The 17,629-nt window shown below is 42.6% G+C and overlaps 1 protein-coding gene across 2 annotated transcripts; it reads right to left on the bottom strand.

Annotated features, from left to right (window-relative positions):
- Nucleotides 1-5,131: 5,131 nt before the first annotated feature.
- On the bottom strand, nucleotides 5,132-17,355 carry KIFBP (kinesin family binding protein). Of its 2 annotated transcripts, none has more exons than XM_064429745.1 (7): nucleotides 16,979-17,355; nucleotides 14,594-14,692; nucleotides 10,642-10,721; nucleotides 10,355-10,538; nucleotides 9,176-9,260; nucleotides 7,290-7,402; nucleotides 5,132-6,562 (listed from the first exon to the last, which is right to left on the bottom strand). In XM_064429745.1, exons 1-7 carry the CDS (start codon nucleotides 17,324-17,326, stop codon nucleotides 5,684-5,686), a joined length of 1,788 nt encoding a protein of 595 aa, XP_064285815.1. In that variant the 5' UTR covers nucleotides 17,327-17,355; the 3' UTR covers nucleotides 5,132-5,683. The 2 variants fall into 2 exon arrangements, with proteins under 2 accessions (XP_064285815.1, XP_064285816.1); XM_064429746.1 differs by having other exon boundaries at nucleotides 7,290-7,399.
- Nucleotides 17,356-17,629: the final 274 nt, after the last annotated feature.

Below are 17,629 nucleotides of genomic sequence, written 5' to 3'. Positions count from 1 at the left end.
GCTTGGTAAGACACGACACAGCAGCCAAGCTCTGGTTACTGATTAGGGAGGCAATTTCAGCAGCTGACTGTCCTCTAAAACTCTATCCAGAGCAGCAGCAGCCCTCAGTGCAAGCAGGACCTGCACAGTGGAGCAAGGGGTCACACAGGATTTGTTGGGAAAATACCCCTAAACCCAGAATGAATTAATAAGGGAAACAAGGATGGTGGTACAAAGATATTTTCAAAGCAAAGCCTGGTGCCCTGTTCCTGCAGTGTTTTCAGGGAATGTGTTTTCACTGTGAACCAGGTGGTGTTGCTGCATGTTACTGGTTCAAGCCCAGTAACAGGAATTAGGCACAGCTATTTTTCCATCAGGTGGTTACTCCAGCACAGGACAGCCTCACACGAGTGAGCTACCCAGCAGCTTTCAGATGCTTTTTGTCAGCCTTGGGTTCTTGCCCACAGATCCACGCCAAGCAGCTCACCTTGCCTCCACTGCCTGCACAAGTGCAAACTCATTTCTGTGTACAAGCACCACTGGTGACACAGACAAACTTCACACCGTGTGTGGGGAGAAAGGATGTCAGTAAATTCAGGAAGATGAAGAGGAACTGGGAGCAGTGATTCTCCTGTGGAGGTCTCCCCATGAACCAGACCTGCTGCTCCCATCCTCTGTGTAAAGTGGAGCAGAGCTGGTGTTTGGGCTCCAGTTAACCAGCCTGGAGCTGTAGCTTTGTGATCTTCACAGAATTGTTGGGAAAGAGGTGAATTTATGTTTACATTAAAAGAAAACAGTATTTTTTTTTTCTATCAAACAAAGGAGCTAGGCATTTCTTAGCTAATTTTAAGCACATTTGATTTAGTAGAAGCATCCTTTCATTTCGAAATGTGACAGAAGAGAAAAATGAGGAAAAGCAGGAAAATCAGCTCTGCCACAGAGCCTCTCCCAGTAGGACTGGCACTCCCCAGGCCTCCAAGCTCCTTCTGAAGGATCTGCTCTGTGCTCTCTGGGTGGCTGCTGCTGCAGCACGAAGCAACAGGCCCCAAACTGCTGCTCCTCACGTTCAGAAACTGCAGTGCTGACAAAGCTGCTCTGCCCCCTTTCAAGATGAGCACATCCCTTTTGAAAACATCATTTGCATTAACTAAGAAAAAATATTTTTTTGTCTTTTCTTACTTCAAGGACTCAGAGATCAGTTGGAGGGAAAGCTGAAGCCTGGGGCAAGATTCACCTCATGCAACATTTCCAGCAAAGGGTGCAGCAGGGAGGCCAGGTCAGGCTGGCCAGGCAGGTGAGTCTCAAGACTCTTGCACTTGCAATACCTTGTGCCTTTGCAGAGAGAAGCAAAATATTTCCATGAGCCCTTTGTAACTTGGCAGCTCTGTACCATATGAAAACGTTAAGGCAAAGCACATGGAGACATTAAAAAGTGTTTGACAAAAGTTCCAGATGTGGACAGGCAAGATGGATAGCAGTGTCTGATACTTATCAGGTGTCATGCACAAGCCATTGGCAAATATTTGATTTCAAAATAAACTTTACTAGCAGGGGATTATGTTGGTTTTTTTGTCCCCTCCTTGTCTGCAGACCATATGCTGGCACAATGCAGTATCTCAATTTCTGTCTCCTTGTCTACACTAGAAATCACTTCTAATGATTCATCAGTACCTCTGTTATTTAAAAAGTCCTGGAATGCAGGTGGGAGGAGGCTCTGGGCCCACCTGACTGCATTCTCTCATGGGCTGCTGTGAAAATCCTCTGGTGTTACCTGAATCCACTGGCAGTCCAGAGATGGCCTCAGAGTGGTTTGAGACTCTCTCTGGGAACTTTTTGCTCTTGCTCCATTCCAAGACAACTTAAGTGTGCAGAAAATCATCTTGTTCATTCCTTTTTTTTTTTTTTTTTTAAAAAATGCATTTCACCCACAGATCTCAGAATAACTCTGACACAAGCACTTTGTACTCCTCTTGCAGTATTCAGAGACTCACACCAGCTCACTCATCACATGCTTATCCCAGTCTTTCACTCATCACTCATCCAATTCCTCTTTGTTTCTACAGAAAATTGCATTAAAAAACTCAAATAGAGAAATCCTTGTATTGTGGTCCAATGCCAACTAGTAAATTTCTTTCACAGCAACAATGAGCATGTAAAAAGACTTTGCTGTATTTTGTGCACACCAGATGCCAAAACCTCAAGCACTAAGTATTTAAAATATTGCTATAAACACCCAAATTATTAAAACCTTTGGTGTTAAGGAACCACTTTATCAGTCACTTCTCCCCAAACAAACAGTCAGTAACACAGACATTTTCTCTTCTGAATGGATGCAACACATTTTCCGAAGGTGCTGTGTTTCATATCCCAACAGTCTGCCTGGCTCTTCAGCTGCAAAGGCACAGCCAAACATTGGTTTTGGAAAAAAGGCAGCCAGGCAATTAGTTGTTGTCAGGAAACCACTGTTTTTGCACCTACCCGTGACAAGGAGGAGTTAGAAACCACCAAACTGCAAAACGAAACAGCACTAGGAGGCACTTTGGACAGAGTTCCCAGGAAGTACGTAAAAGCACTTTTCAAACTAAAAATTAATCATTTGTAGCAAGCTCTAAAATAGCCAGAGATGTTGCAATAGAAGAGGAAAGAAAGTTGACAAATGCTTCTCACCACAACTTTATGCACTTGGTTTATCGTAACAGTCTTTAGTTTTGTAATTTCAGGACTGCAGAAGGGTTTGCCTCATGAGCTGCCAGCCCAACTACATCCTCCTTTGCAGGACCACATCTGGGCATCCTACAGTGAACAGTTCCACAGAAAACATCCAGGAAACACCAGCTAGGGAGACAAGAAGGCACTGGTTTCTTTCTCTCACAAAATACTGAAGCACAGCACAACCATACCCATCACTCCATTTTATGACACCTACCATATCTCTAGCCAGCACAAGAATTAAGTGCTTCAACGAAACCCAAACTGGTTTTAATCAAACCAAATCAGTTCTCGTGAGTGTTGCATGCTATTTGAAGAAGTACACTGAGGTCATAGCTCTGATCTCACACTTGACAGGAATTCTGCAGAAACTTGGACTTCTTGTAAATCTCGCTGCTTTATGCTGGCTAAGGAGAAAAAACTAGTAGAACAACAAAAAGGAGGTTTCAGTTGTAAGACATTTTTGCTGTACAGAAAGCAATAGAATGCAGGTTAAACAGAGTTCACAGGAACCTAATCTTCAATTAATCTTTGAAATAAATGCCTGACCTCACACATACTTTACAGTTAAAACTCAACATTCCTGAAGGGAGCTTTGCTGCCTAATCCAACAAGCTCCCCACCTCCTTTTTTTTTTAACTAAATACAGAATCTTACATAAGTTCATTCTCTCAAATCATTGAACAAACAGGAATTATTCAAAGGGTCTTCTTAAAAAGATATGTCTTAAAAGAAGCACAGCATAGTACTTTGTGCTGAGCCTCTGGCACGATGCAACCTCCAGTAATAAAATATAATTAGCTGGCAGAAGCCTTGAATATTTAGTCTAGGAGATGAACTGGCATAATTGCTTTCTGTAACTTCATACGCATTTATATGAAATATATTTTTTTTAAAGTTGGAAAGCCAAAGTGTTCTGGGTATCTTCAGAGGAGAGAGCTCTCCAAGCCACAGTGCCAATCATGCTGATTGTGCTGAAAAAGCTCTGATCCTTCTGAAATCAGGACTGCTTTACCCTGGACCTACTCCTACCTGTCTGCTGAGCTCTCACTGGGGTTTTAGTGGATTCAGGGTGTTTCTCTGCACACCTGATGATGGTTAAAATGAATACATCAAATTATTAAAAAGGATACATCACCCCACACTTCATTCAGCTTTCCAGTTACCTGCAGGTATTTTTTTACACTTATTTCAGACCAGTATTTGAAGGGGGGGAAAAAAGATTTTTTTATTCTAGGATAGCCCACAAACTATCCTCCTCCAAATTACAAGAAAACTAATGATCATACTCTACAAAATTTGCTCAAAGGCAAAATTATAGAAGGAAAAAAACCCCAAACAACTACTCCAAACATATATTGCTGCCTTCTACTTGAATATGAAACTAAAAGTTAGAAAAAAATTTTATCTTTTTGTTTGTGGTAAAAGTGCACACTAGCTTTAACTGAAATCAGACAAAAACAATGTGCAATAGAGGCTGCTGAGAAATGTTTCACTGAGAAACTAGGGCTGTCTTACTTTCAGGCCACAGGAAAATCTGAATTAAAGATCTCACTGCAGAAATGAAACTCCTAAAGGCTGACTAGACAATTATTTAGTAAGACAGAAAAAACACACACAGGCACGTGCACTCACTCTCTCCCTGACTCTACAGGCACAAAAGTAGCTGGTCTAGTTTTGGGTTTTGCTGCTGCTCATTTCCAGCACCCATTTTTTGTTGGCCTATTTGCAGTCTAGCCTGCAGAATTCTCTGCAGAAGAGATTTTCACCATACATTTCAGATGTACATGCTTTCCCCTCACACCCTTTAAGCAAATGTGATGTTTCCTCCCCTCCAACCTCCAGAAGCATCCAGCTGTTTTGACATTCCTCCAATGGCCATTCCTTTGGATTCCTTCAATGGCCTCTAGTGCTGTGAACATGTTCCCACCCTGTGTCACATGTCAGTGACAGGACTGCCAGTGCACTTCTGCACAAAGTCCCACTGTCCCTCCACCTGCCCCATGTCCCCTGGAGCTCTGGCCATCATCTCCTGCCATGCAGCTGGACCCTGTGCTCTGCCTGTATTTCATCTCAAACAGCTTCAGAGAGGGCCTGAAGCTGTTAGAGATCAAATACAGAAGTTGAGCAGCTCCTGGGCTCCCTGAGCAGCACAGAGTAAGAAGCCAGCCATGGCATCAAGCTGTATCAGGAAATGTCTGCAGCACTAGAGCACAGGACCTGGGAATGCTCCACGGTGTGTTAGGAGCAGAGCATCTCCTCCCACCACAAAAAGTTGGCTGCTTTCTTGCTCTGGCTTCTGGCACTACAATTGCTCATGTGTTTTTAACAAAGACACTCATATGGAAACACGTTTACAACTACTTACTTTGGCCAAAGTTAAAACATGTATTGTAGCTTAGTAAGACACAGGAAACAGAATTCCAAGGACTCTGAAGAAACATTTAGCCAGACTAGTCCATTTATTGAGCCTATATCAACAGATTTTGATTAACAAGGAAAAGAACAACAAGCAACATACAAAATAAATACTAAAAACAAGTTCCCTTCACATTGATAAAGTTTTCTGGGGACAAACGTTAGAAGAGATAAAATGCATTCTAGTTGGAAGAACATGCCTCAGGTTTATAAGAAAAAAAAAAATTAAAATAAGATTCTCTTTAAAAAAACTATTTTCATACAGCACTACACTTTAGAACTGAATCATACACCAAATAAAAAGCTGGGAGGGAGAAAAGGTGTATATTTACATATAGGACACAGAGTACAAAGCATTAGCTGGACTTATACTTTACATTTAGAGTTTATACCATTAGTGTGGGTGAGCTATGGACCGGGAGGGCTCTGAGTTGTTCACAAGGTTACACTAGTGCAGGCTGCAGGTGGATGTCCCTGCAGACACCTGACCTCTATCAATCAGTAGGGAAGCTGTGCCACAGCACTGGCCTGGACAGGTAACTGTTCTGACAGTGCCCACTGCCTCCAAGGCAAGCTTTTATTCAAATGAAGACACCTTTGCTCTTAGCCTCTCCATGCTTGCTGGAAGAAGATTCACCATCTCCTTACTGAGTTCTAGCTCAGTTTCAATGGCAGGGACAGCTTCTGGATACTTTTCACAATAGTCTACCAGAAATGAGTAATATTCCAATGATGTTTGCATATTTTCCAGTTGCTTTTTGCTGTCTGAAGTAATAAGCTTACCATACAGTCGTGCAATATGAAATTTAGCCACCATGGCAGGGCGAAGAACATCTTCCTCGAGTTTTTCAGGAAACACCTTATCAGGGTTCCTCAAAGAATCTAAGAAGAGTTCATAATATTTGATTGCAAACTGAGCCAGAGAATTAATTTTTTTAACTGTGTGTGAGTCTAGTTTCTCTAGCTTGTTACCAATAGCCACCTTTAAATCCATCATCTCATAATAGGTGTCAGCTAGCTCACACTGGAGCTGCCTACGGATCAGCAGGTAGTACTGGGGGTTCAGGTCTGTGTAGATGGGCTCCAGCATGTCTATCCTACGCTTGTGCATTTTGCAGCGCCTCTCATAGTCTTCTTCAAAGAAAGCAAGTACCTTAAACAAAGCACTGTGATCCTGAACAATTTCAATATGGTCAGTAACGTAACCATCGACCTGAAAGAACTCTTTTGCCTCCTGAACATAGTTCTGACCAACCAGGAAGACTTCTCTGGCTTCTTGAAAATCTAAAGGATATACACTGCTCACTTTCTCCTCCACGGCTAAGACAGAGTCACATATATCACTTGTCCCAAAAAGGACAGCTTTTTTCCTGCCCTTCTCCTTTTCATCCTCTTCTTTTTTCCTTTGGGCTTTAAGTTCCAATTGCCTGTCGGGATCCAGCTCTCCTATGTTATCCTGAAATGAGAAAGCATGCTAATTAAAAATGAATATGGCTTATAAAGAGAGACTGAATCATTTTGAGTCACTTTTGAAATATAAACTAGTGAGCAAGACAAAACAGAAATCGTTGATATATGAGGCCTTATATTAACAAAAGAATCATGTCACTTACACTATCAATTTTGAAAAGACATGAAATTAAGGTGGTTCAGTCTCTCTACCCTGTGTGACAAAATAGCCAAAAGAATAAATGTTAAGCCCAAGGGCTCTGCTTCATAAAGCATTTCAGCAAATGCTGGTTTAAACATCTGAAGAAATATTTAAATGAATTAAGTGAACTGAATCAAATCTGAATTCATCAAATGCTTGAATGAATGAGAACATCAGCACAGAAAACTGTTGCACATTAAGACAATGTTCTTACTAGCAGTTAAATAAGGAATCTGTCAAATCAAGCTGCAAGAAAATGCAGCAGAGAGGAGGAAAATTTGTGAATTTGCTGTAAAAACAATGCCCTGATCACTCCACAGAGCTGATCCCCTATCTGTGCTTACTCTTAAGTGTTGCATTTAAGTCAAAGCATACCATGAAACACTTGCTGCACTGCAAGCATTTATTGTTTTGCTCACTGGGCAATTGCTTATTCCTTGTTACCAACTGCAAACTGACTCCTCTTGCAAAGATCAAAGCAGACTTGGTTTGCTGTTAGACAATGACAGCTACAGAACAGATCTTCTGTTACCTCAAGCAATTTTCGAGCGCTCTGCAGAAGATTCAGGCAATACTTAATCCAACACCTTGCAATTTCAGCTTTCCTCTGTGGAAGGTCCTGTTGGTCTGGCTCTGTTTCATCTGCTGAATGGACATAAAAACACAAAAAAACTTTAAGAGAAGTCCAGCACTCCAGCAAGACCCTCAAATGCTCCATGCAAAGAATATACTTGTATTTCATTTCCCTCATGCTTAGACAGAAACATGTTCTCCATGTTAGTTTATGTAATAGTTCTGTAAATTATCATTTTTGTTAGAAACTCGTACAGATTAGCAAGGATTTGTCATGTATGTGTTCTGAAAATAAATAGATCATAATGTATCTTTAAAAATACTTTAATCTTCAAGATGTTTTACTGGAAAAGGTTTCCAGGACTCTTTGTAGTACAAGAAGGAAATCAGGATAATTCATTTTCTGAGCTTCAGCTGTCTGCCTAGTAATTGTTTCTGAGGATGGTAAGGGCATTTGCATTGCAATGGGCCCCAGACTTGCTACCAAAAAAGGGAACAAAATAGGGGAAACTGCCTTTGGTTAAGCTACCTGGTACAAACACACCATTTATTAGCTCTACAGCTTCTGTATTTTTCTCCCCAAAGTCTCCCCAATATCACAGACAGCAGCACTGCTGATCTCTCAAGATAAAATTTTCATAAACCAAACAGATTTCAACAAAAACTCATTTCCCAGTCTCTCTGCAGAAGGCAGTGAGTTAGCTGAACAAGGACATTCCTACAGGACAGCAGCACTTCTGATCACCAAATAAAAACCCAACTTCACACTCAGACCCACTGCATTCATTATCTTTCATTAGAGCAAATCAATTTCTTATCACGGAATTAAGAATTGCTGTTAATCTAAGAAAAGGCACATTTATTAATTATGTCTGTGCTCGCTTAGATTCCAATTAACATGATAAAATGGAAGTGCTTGGGAATGGCCAATGCTGACTGTGTATTGTTCTTTCTGTAAGTTAGAGCCTTCTGCAAGTCCACAGCCCAGCTCTCTGTCCCATGCAAAGGAAGGAAGGTAGGATAAGCAATTATTCACCAAAATAAACAGGATGATCACTATTCCTATGTGGTGCAGGAAGAAATCAAGATAGAACTTAGCTGGCTCCTTCTTGCTCCCTCTCCATGAATTAAAGCTCTATCAACTGGAAGCTTTCCCTTGCCCAAGGCAGACACAAAAGGGTGTGCTGTAGATAAGTAAAGCCTAGGCCTAAAACAGAGCACTGACACCATCATGGAAACATAGGTCCTTAAAACTAGGGTCAGCTCTCTCAGAGTTTCTTCTCCTGCTATTCACACTGCACTGCCAAGGTGCTCCTTTGCATCAAGGCCCAAACAAGGAGGGCAGCCTCAACTCCAAAAACAGCCACTGATGAGGCTGCAGCATCCAGCAACAAAAGACAACACAAGCACGCTCTGGATTTGGGGTTTTTAGAGCTGCAGATTTGCTCCCTGTTTTAAAGCTATTTCCAGGAAGCACCTGGGTTGGTTCACTGAATGACTGCCCTCTGATCACTGAGCCAAACTGCATTTTTAGCACGTGTACAAAGCCAAATGGATCAGAGACATTGCCACTCTTGAAGCAGATATTGTTTTAAATTTCACTTTTACTAAATTACTGCTTTCTGAAACACCAGAAACAAGCACTTTTTCTCAGAGGGTCTACACAGCCAATCTTGAGCTGTAGTACCAGTCACTTCTCAGAAACATTCAACTCTATTAAAACATATTTTAGAAAATTAACACGGGGGTAAGTTTTGTACATTTTGTTAAACTTCAGTTTTAAACATTAACACATAGTGATGCTTCATTCACAACAATTTTATTCAAAATTTTTTATAAACTCACAGTCCTCAGCAGATGGCACCTGTCCAGCTTGGCTGAAGATGACATTGGCTGCTGCTAGACAGTGTCGAGCCTCCATAAAACATTCCTGAGAGAAAGAGAGCAGCATTCAGCACAGGTGTGAGCAGCTCAAGCCCTGCTGTCACTTGGCCAAACCCCTCAGCTCAGACAGTGAGCACACACGACCACAAGGGAAATGACAGAACTGAGAGGCTCTGGAGCATATTCCCCAGGCACTGGACGAAAACACAATTTTTCCACACCTATTACTGAATACAATATGTTCTAATTGTTTTTTCTGTACCACAGCCACAACACCAAGCCTTTCCTTTAATGCTGGCTGTGTACACTGAATGTTCTGACTGTTCTGGCTGCCCTGAGGTGAAGGAAGTGACACCTTGCAAACACTACCACAGTGGGAACAGCCGGACACACAGCTCACACCGTGAGTCAGATCAGATTCCTGTACCCATATTTGGCAGTGCACTGTTAAATAACTAGTGCTATCACTGCATCAAAAAGATATGGAAATTAGGATTACTATTGAAATTAGCATTAACTGCCATAGGTAGGGCAGGAATCTTTTAAAGCATCAGAAAAGAGCATCTAAATAGCCTGGAATATAGAAATTCCTAAATAAAGCTTCCCGTGTTAGCACATCCTAACAGCATTGTTTAGAGTCAACACATGGCAAACAGCTACCAACTCACATATTCACTTTCATGTTCACATAGGTTCAAACAACTCTTGAGCACATGCTAAGGCACAAAGGACAATAATTTATTATAAACAAGAAGCCATACCTTGGCCCTCAGATGCTTTTTGTTTTCAAACTTCATTGTAAGAGAACAACACAATAAAGAATTTTAAATTATTATAATCCCAAAGTTTACTTATGAACATGACATCGCATCACTGCTAATATCTCATGAACCACAGAGCTTTTCTCATGTTTACAGCCCTGTTCATCTTCCCCATTGCCATCACAACCCCACAGGAAAGCCACCACGTCCTCTTCAGAAAAAACCTGACAGATGCCTCATGTCAGAAGAAACTTGTGGTTTTATAGGTACAGACTTTCAGTTCATCTTGGAGAGCTGTCCCAAAGAGCTGTTTGAACAACTGCTTGAGGTGGCAGCTGCATTAATGGCAGAATTACAGCAGAAAAGCCTGGAGGCATACCTTGGAGAGGTAGTACTGTGACAGAGTGGCAGCGTTGCGGGCCCACTCCACGGGGCAGTAGCCGCAGTACTCGAGCTGCCGTTTCAGCGTGGTGTGGCAATACTGGGCAGCCTTCTCAGTCATCTCCAGGTGCTGGTACACTTGTGCCAGGTAATACAGAGTGTGTGTGTAGGCTTTTTCAAATCTGGAAAAGCAACAACAGTCTCTTTAGATGTTTTTCTTTTTCCTCCTTAAATACTTACTCATAATTTAATAAAAAAAAAGTAAGTATGCTGCTTAACATCCACCTTTTGGATCTTTCTTGGTCTGTGAGTTTTTCTTCTTCTGCCATGAAATGTTCACTGGGATCCAGGGGAGGATTTCCATCCTGCAAGGGTACATGACACATTCAGCAAACTACATTTCTTACTCTGTGGCACTGTGCTCCCTCTCCTGGCTACAAATCATTTACCATTTGCCAATCCCAAATTCAACAAAGCTTCACATAACCCATCTCAGTGCCACTTCTCCAGAGCATTTCCACAACACTCAGGAGATTCAGAGGATGAAAGTCACAATTCTACACGGACAAGGCTCACAGCTTGCAGGACACTTCTGCTTATGTACATTAAAGCAATGCATGCTGCCTGCACCACAGATACTCAGCCTGGACTCTGCAAGATTCTACTGGGCATCTTTATTTTGTACAATAACATTCTGGGCTCTGAGGCATCAATTTAGTACCAAGCACTCCTTCAAGTGTGAAACATTCGTTTGCCCAGCTGCACTGAGCAGTAGCAAGAAAACATCCTGCAGGAAGTACTGCAGAGAACACCAAGTGCTGAGTGCTCAGCAGAGCTGCTGTGAAGACTGCTCTAAAGGGACTCCCAGAATCCACGAGCTGCCAAGATCATTTACTCAGACAAACAAATGAGACAACACACAACGTCTCTGCAGGATGAAGCTGCTAAACCCTCCTACCAGGCAGAACCTACATGCAAGTTATTAATGGATGGTGGTGGTTCCCATCATTAGAAGCACTTTTTTGTTCTTCAAACCACAAGTTCTGTCAGAATCCTTACACAGACAACTATACATCTTTTGACATTGCTGTATCCAGATCTAAGACAATTGTCAATAATGTCACCAGACAGTTCACAGGCAATCCCAACAGATGAACATTGCTTATGGCAGAGCTTTATTAGCCTGGGCTTATCCCATTTCCTTTGCAATTGTGAGTAACTTCAGGTGCCAATTCTAAAACACTTCAAATGAAACCATCTTTTAAGGAGAGATTTTCTCTGATTACACAGTGCATCCTGGAGGGTGTCCAACATGTCTGCCAGCAACAAAGTCCAGGTTAGTATGCAGCTTGTCTAGCCCTTTCCTAACCACATTTCTTTCTTGGCCAAAGAGAAAGTAAGGCAACAAATAAAAGTCAGCTTCAATAAATACTTTTTATGAGTTAATGCAGACTTAGGCAGGAACAGCACAAAGGCAGAGAATGCACTCACTTCACAGGGAAGAACACACACTATGTTTGTACTGTGTCTCATAAAAAATCCCTGAACAGGGGATTTACTTGCTTTTAATATAAGAGTTTTACTCATCTTAAAATTGAGCAAATGTACCTGAAACACATAGTGACAAATAAACTAAAGCATGTTTAACCTACCAGAGGCATGTAGATTTTTATATTATATGATCTTTTAATCTGTAGGTCTTTGTTTACAACTCATTAGTTTTTATGAGATGAATTTATAACTCTTCCTCTTGTTTCCTTTAGATACAAACGTTCTAACAAGATTTGGAGTATATTCTGCCAAGACTAGAGCTATTCCTGCAAAGAAAAGAACTGAAATGACACAGTAAGCAACATTCTTGCCTCCTTCCTGTACATCTACAGATCTGTCTCTGATATTAAGCCTTATGCCTTTACTTATCCTCAGAAAGAGCTCTCCAACTCTTCCTTCTAGGTGGACTTCATTAGCCCAAGCTCTTTGCCTTGGTTTTGCTTTAGGGGGAGAAACCACCCTATCCAATTTTTTAAGTTAATTGGACCCAGTCAGTAAACAACTAAATCCATCAGCTCAGGAAAATGTCTCCATCATCAGCAGTTTACCAAAGACTCCCTGACAGCCTAGAAATGGGGAATGTTACAAAAACTACATTCACATATTTATAATTTGTGAACGACAAATGTTGGCACCATTGTATAAATCTGTGGTTTCTTCTAAAAGGAAGACTTAAAGCATAATTATGTTTGACTGCACAATGCCTTGAACTGTAAGAGGTAAATAATGGTGGGGGGAAAGTGTGGCAAGTGATCATTGTGTATGAATAACCCTGGTGCTTTGGTTTTGTACAGGGAGTACTTACAAAAGTGATGTAAGGTTTTTAGTTATTAGAGACTTGTATGTGTTTGTGTGAAAAAATACATGTTAAAAATGAAAGAAATTTGGGATTTTTTCTTCTTTTAGTTCCTAGTAAACTAACGAAAATTTTAGATTTTGTTCTTTACATTGTCAAAAAGAAAAAAAAGTTATAAGGAGAAGAGAGTGGCCACAGAGAGCAATTCACAACTTTGCCAGGCATTGTCCTGGGGAAGGCTGTGAGAAGATCAGAGGAAAGAACGAGAAACAATTCTTATTTCCATTTGCTGCACCTGTTGTTGTGAACACGTGGAATGTGTTATGGAGATTTGCTCACCAAAGGTGGATTCCTTGGTCAATGGCGATGTGTTTGGATTCAAGGATCAATTGGGTCCACCTGTGTCATGAGTAAGGGTGATGGGTTTTCTTAATAAGTGTAGAATAATAAAGTGATTGATCAGCCTCCTGGGGACCATGGAGGCAATGCTAACTATTACCCTTTGGGGACACCTGGCAGCAACAGAAGAGAAGTATTCTGAAAGTTTTACTCTAATTCTTATTACTCTTCATTTTAATTACTGCTAATAAATTTTTCTTTACATCCTTTTAAACATACTTTACCTTTCTCCTAATCCTACCTCACAACAAGAAAAAATACACTTAACAATTAACCAACACTAAAACCCACCACACTCTTTAATACATTAACAAAATAATCTCAAATTAACAAACCAAAACCACTACACCTAGTCAGGCAGCAAAGTCCCAGAAGAAATATTCAGTAACCACTACTAACAAAAATTTAAAGTTTCAGAAAAGTCTACAGTGCAAATGTGAAGTACCTGGCAGCACTTCAATCCACTATACCATAGCACCAGTTTAATTTCATAATAGCTGGAGCAAGTACCAGATGCTTTTGGGAGTCATGTGATAGCTGGGGCTGGGTATAAATATCAAAGTTGAACACCAGGAATTAATTAGAGAGATGCAGTATCTCTGGTCAGCCCAACTGATCCAGAGGGCAGGAAATAAACTGACAAGCTTTTCAGCACAAGTGGGGCTTTGTTCTAGATCCATTACCTCTCCTACCACTGCAGGCCAGCATGACTGCAAAGGTGGAGAGAGGGCAGTCACCAACCAAGAATAAAAGTAAATCTCCACAAGTATAATCAGTGCTCTAAACCAATTTCACAGCAAAACCTGAACTGAACCTGTAATTTCATGAAACTAAGGTCTGTCCAACCTACTCAGCTGTGCTGAGACACAGCTACTGCTTCTTGAAGGCCACAAATGTTTTTAGTTCACTCCACAACTGTCCCTGAGGCAACTCAGCACAGGAACAGCTTTGCAAAGAGCTTAAAAATAGCACAAGGGAGTCTTTGTAGGATCCACAGCAGAATCCACAGCTCAAAAGGCTGTTTAATATGCATGAGAGGGTTAGCTGTCTGTGAGATTGTCCTCTTGGATATGGAACTAAACTACTTGCCCCTGTAAAACAGTGCACAGTCAGAGCAAATCATGCAAATATTAGTTTTGCTTCCTTTTCCCACTGAAAGCAATGGATATTTTTATTGCATTTCCAAGATAACATTTAATAATAGTCCTCATTAAAATCCAAATTCTACCAGGTATCAACTTTGGATTATTAAGGGGTTTTCAAAAGGGACCATTATTTTTCAGCAAAATTTTTTCTATTTTGAAATTAGCAAGTAATGCACTAATTTGCCTTGTCCTACACAGCTGTACAATTTGTATCACTTGCCAAAAGTATCACAGCAGCCAGTATACAGCACAGAAACTCAAAACTCCACTGCATGTTTATTTCAAAGATTACTTAACCTGCAAGTGGCAGGTGAAAGTAAGACCTGCCAAGACATTAACACAGTACCTCTTTCATGTATTGATTGTACAAGGCTTCTGCAGATTCCAAGTAAGTTTGTGCAGTTTCAATTTCATCCCTTTGAGACCACAGGATCCCCAGAATGTTCTAAAGGTAAAAGAAAAAAAAAATAGTCACATTCCATTTGAATCACACATGTTTTTCCAAACAATTGATCAATCTTCATCCTCATGTATGTGTGTGTTCTAATACAATGGATTTCAAGAAGCAGAAATCGTGCCCACACATTTCACTGTAAGTGGCTCAAAAGGGGGGGGGGGGGTTTCACACAGCAAATTTCACATAAAAAATACACCTCACAGTCCTTCTCTGTTTAGTCTGCTACATAAGGACTAGTGTGTTCAAATAATGAGCTTTTTTCACAGAGTATGTTCTGCATCCAATTCACGCAGCTTTTATGTTACATACAAATATCACAAAATGAGACAAGAAATCAGAAATTTGTTAACATGACTCCATAGAAAAAAAAATAACAAGAAAAAAATATGCTAGGAATGAATGCTTGTATATTTTCAACAATGGAAAGAGATTAAGAGCACCTCTGAGGTCCAAAAGTTATAGACTATTGCCTTCAAATTTAAATTAAAGCAACTGCATCTGTGGACTCAACTTTGACAAAAAGTACCTCTAATTTTATTAATAAGATGGTGTTAATAATAATCTATGTCTGATGTGCTAATTTAAATCCTAGGCAGTGCTGTTACAAAACTCAAGAGGGCTAATAAAAAAAAAACAAACCCAAAAACCTTCAAAATAATTAGAATGTGTAGCTGTATGCCAGCCCTGTGCCCCTTTCAGTTCCACTCCTCTGTTTTTATAAGAAAGCACATCACATGTTGTTTATGAACTGAAACACTTTGCCCAAGGCCAAGCAGTGGAACAAACCAGATTGCATTAGACAGAGACTGGGAAACACAGTCTTATGCAAAAGCTCAGCAATCAGAAGTGGGGATAAAGAAAGAGGCCCAGCAGGAAAAAGGAATGCTTCTTCCTACAAAACAGCAGTCACTGCCGTGGAACACACTGCAGACATCCCAGAGCGTGGAGAAGTGCTGCCACTGATGGCAGCCACTGCTTTTAAATCAGAACTGGTTTAAATTAAGCACTCAAGCCAGTTCCAGCCCTGGGGAGCTGAGGGTTCCTTTCCCAGCTCTGGCTCAGCTCCACCCCTGAGGACAGAGCCAGGAGAGAGCAGAGCCAGCACTGCTGGACCACAGCACCCACATGCACTGCAAACTTCATCCTGGAGGCCCCAAAACAGAGAGGTGCATGCAGACTTTGGGCTGACAGAGAGAAGAGCTGCCTTCCAGCACCCAGGTCAGAAGCACAGTGGCATCTCCTGAGCCACAAGAGCCATGTCTCCCCAGGGACGTGGGGAAAGATGTTATTTACTGCAGCTGGAGCAACCTCCTCACCTCCCCAAGGATGAGGGATTGGTAGGAGTGTATCCAAACCCTCACGCTGAAGGACAAGGAGCAGATGGAACCTCACTGTCCCAGACAACTCCGCTCATTTAACCAGTGCAAGACAAGTCATCATTCCACTTCCACCCTTCCATGTCAGCCCACAGCTCCTTGACAGTTTGATGAGGAAGCACTATGGAGCCTTCTCTAGTTAGGGCAACCATTTTTGACATAAATATCTAAATAACTGCTCTATTTCATGTACTAGGAGAATACTTCATTGACCATGACAAAGTGATCAAGTAAAAGCCCTTCTGTGAATCTTCATGTAGCAAGAACTAATTTTGATCATTCCCTTCTTCAGAATAAGGAGAAAATATTAATTCAAACACCAACAGAACTGTATTTATCCATCTCAGATAAAATGAAATAGCTTAAAATATAACAGGCAATGCTGAAAAAACAAACACTTTATCGCTTCAGGATAATGTATCAATAAAAGCATCTCCCAACATCACTTTGACAACCAATGAGCTAATGTATCACAAATAAATTCTGGACGTAGCGAAGTCTTTTTCTAATTTATTCTTGCACAGTTGTCACAAATTTTGTCTCGGTCTGTCCAGAAAAGCACGCTGATCTATTAACACCCAGTTTGAATGAGAACATATTTTATAGATGCTCTGCACGCCCCGAGGCGCCAGCAGGAGGCTCAAACCAGAAAAGCATCCCTCCAACAACCACCACCGGCGAATGGTTCCTCCCAGCAAGAACTGAAGGCCAGCGCTGCTGCGTTTGTTAGGGCAGGACGAGCAGCAGCTGCCAGGACGCGGGAGCGCCCCGGATCCCCCGGCAGTGCCCGGCCGAGAACACCCGGCCCAGCCCGCGGGCACAAGGCCCCGCTCGGCCGGAGCCCCCCGGCCCACACAGGGCCCCGCTCGGCCGGAGCCCCGCGGCCTCCCCCGCCCACCTGGGCCTGGATGTAGAGGGACACGCAGTCCGGGGAGAGGCGGTGCGGCTCCAGGAGCTGCGTGCAGCGCTGCAGGTGCTCGTCGCCGGCCGACAGCTCCTCGGTGTCCGTGTGGTTGACGCCCAGCTCGTACTCCAGCACGGCCCGCCGCACGGCCAGCACCGCCTCGCCGCCCTCCTCGGCGGCGCTCAGCAGCTGCTTCACCTCCTGCAGCAGCGCCCGGGCGCTGTACTTGGAGCGGTACGGCTCCGTCTCGGGGTCCTTGAGGGACTCCACGGCCGAGAGCGTGCGGGCGGCGCGGAACTTCTCGCACACCGCGGGCCAGCCTCCGCCCGCCGCCGCCGCCATCTTCCCGCCGGCCCGGCCCCGCCCCGCCATGGCCCCGCCCCGCCACGGCCCCGCCCCGCCACGGCCCCGCCCCGCCCCTCAGGCGCCGTGAGGGAGGGAGGGAGCGCCCGCAGGACAGCGAGCCCCGCACCCGGGGAAGGAACGGGGAACGGGGGGGATGGCCGGTTTTTCTGAAAATTTATTTCAGAACCCGATTTTTCAGCGCTGCTGAAGAGGCAAGGAGCGGTCACTGTCCGTGCCTGCATGAATTCTGTTCCCTCGCAGGGCTGAGTTTCCAGGCACGCCCACTGCTAGGTCACAGAT

The sequence above is a fragment of the Passer domesticus genome, chromosome 8 (assembly GCF_036417665.1).
Source record: "Passer domesticus isolate bPasDom1 chromosome 8, bPasDom1.hap1, whole genome shotgun sequence".
Taxonomy (NCBI): Eukaryota; Metazoa; Chordata; class Aves; order Passeriformes; family Passeridae; genus Passer; species Passer domesticus.
This window is presented reverse-complemented; position numbering and strand designations above follow the sequence as displayed.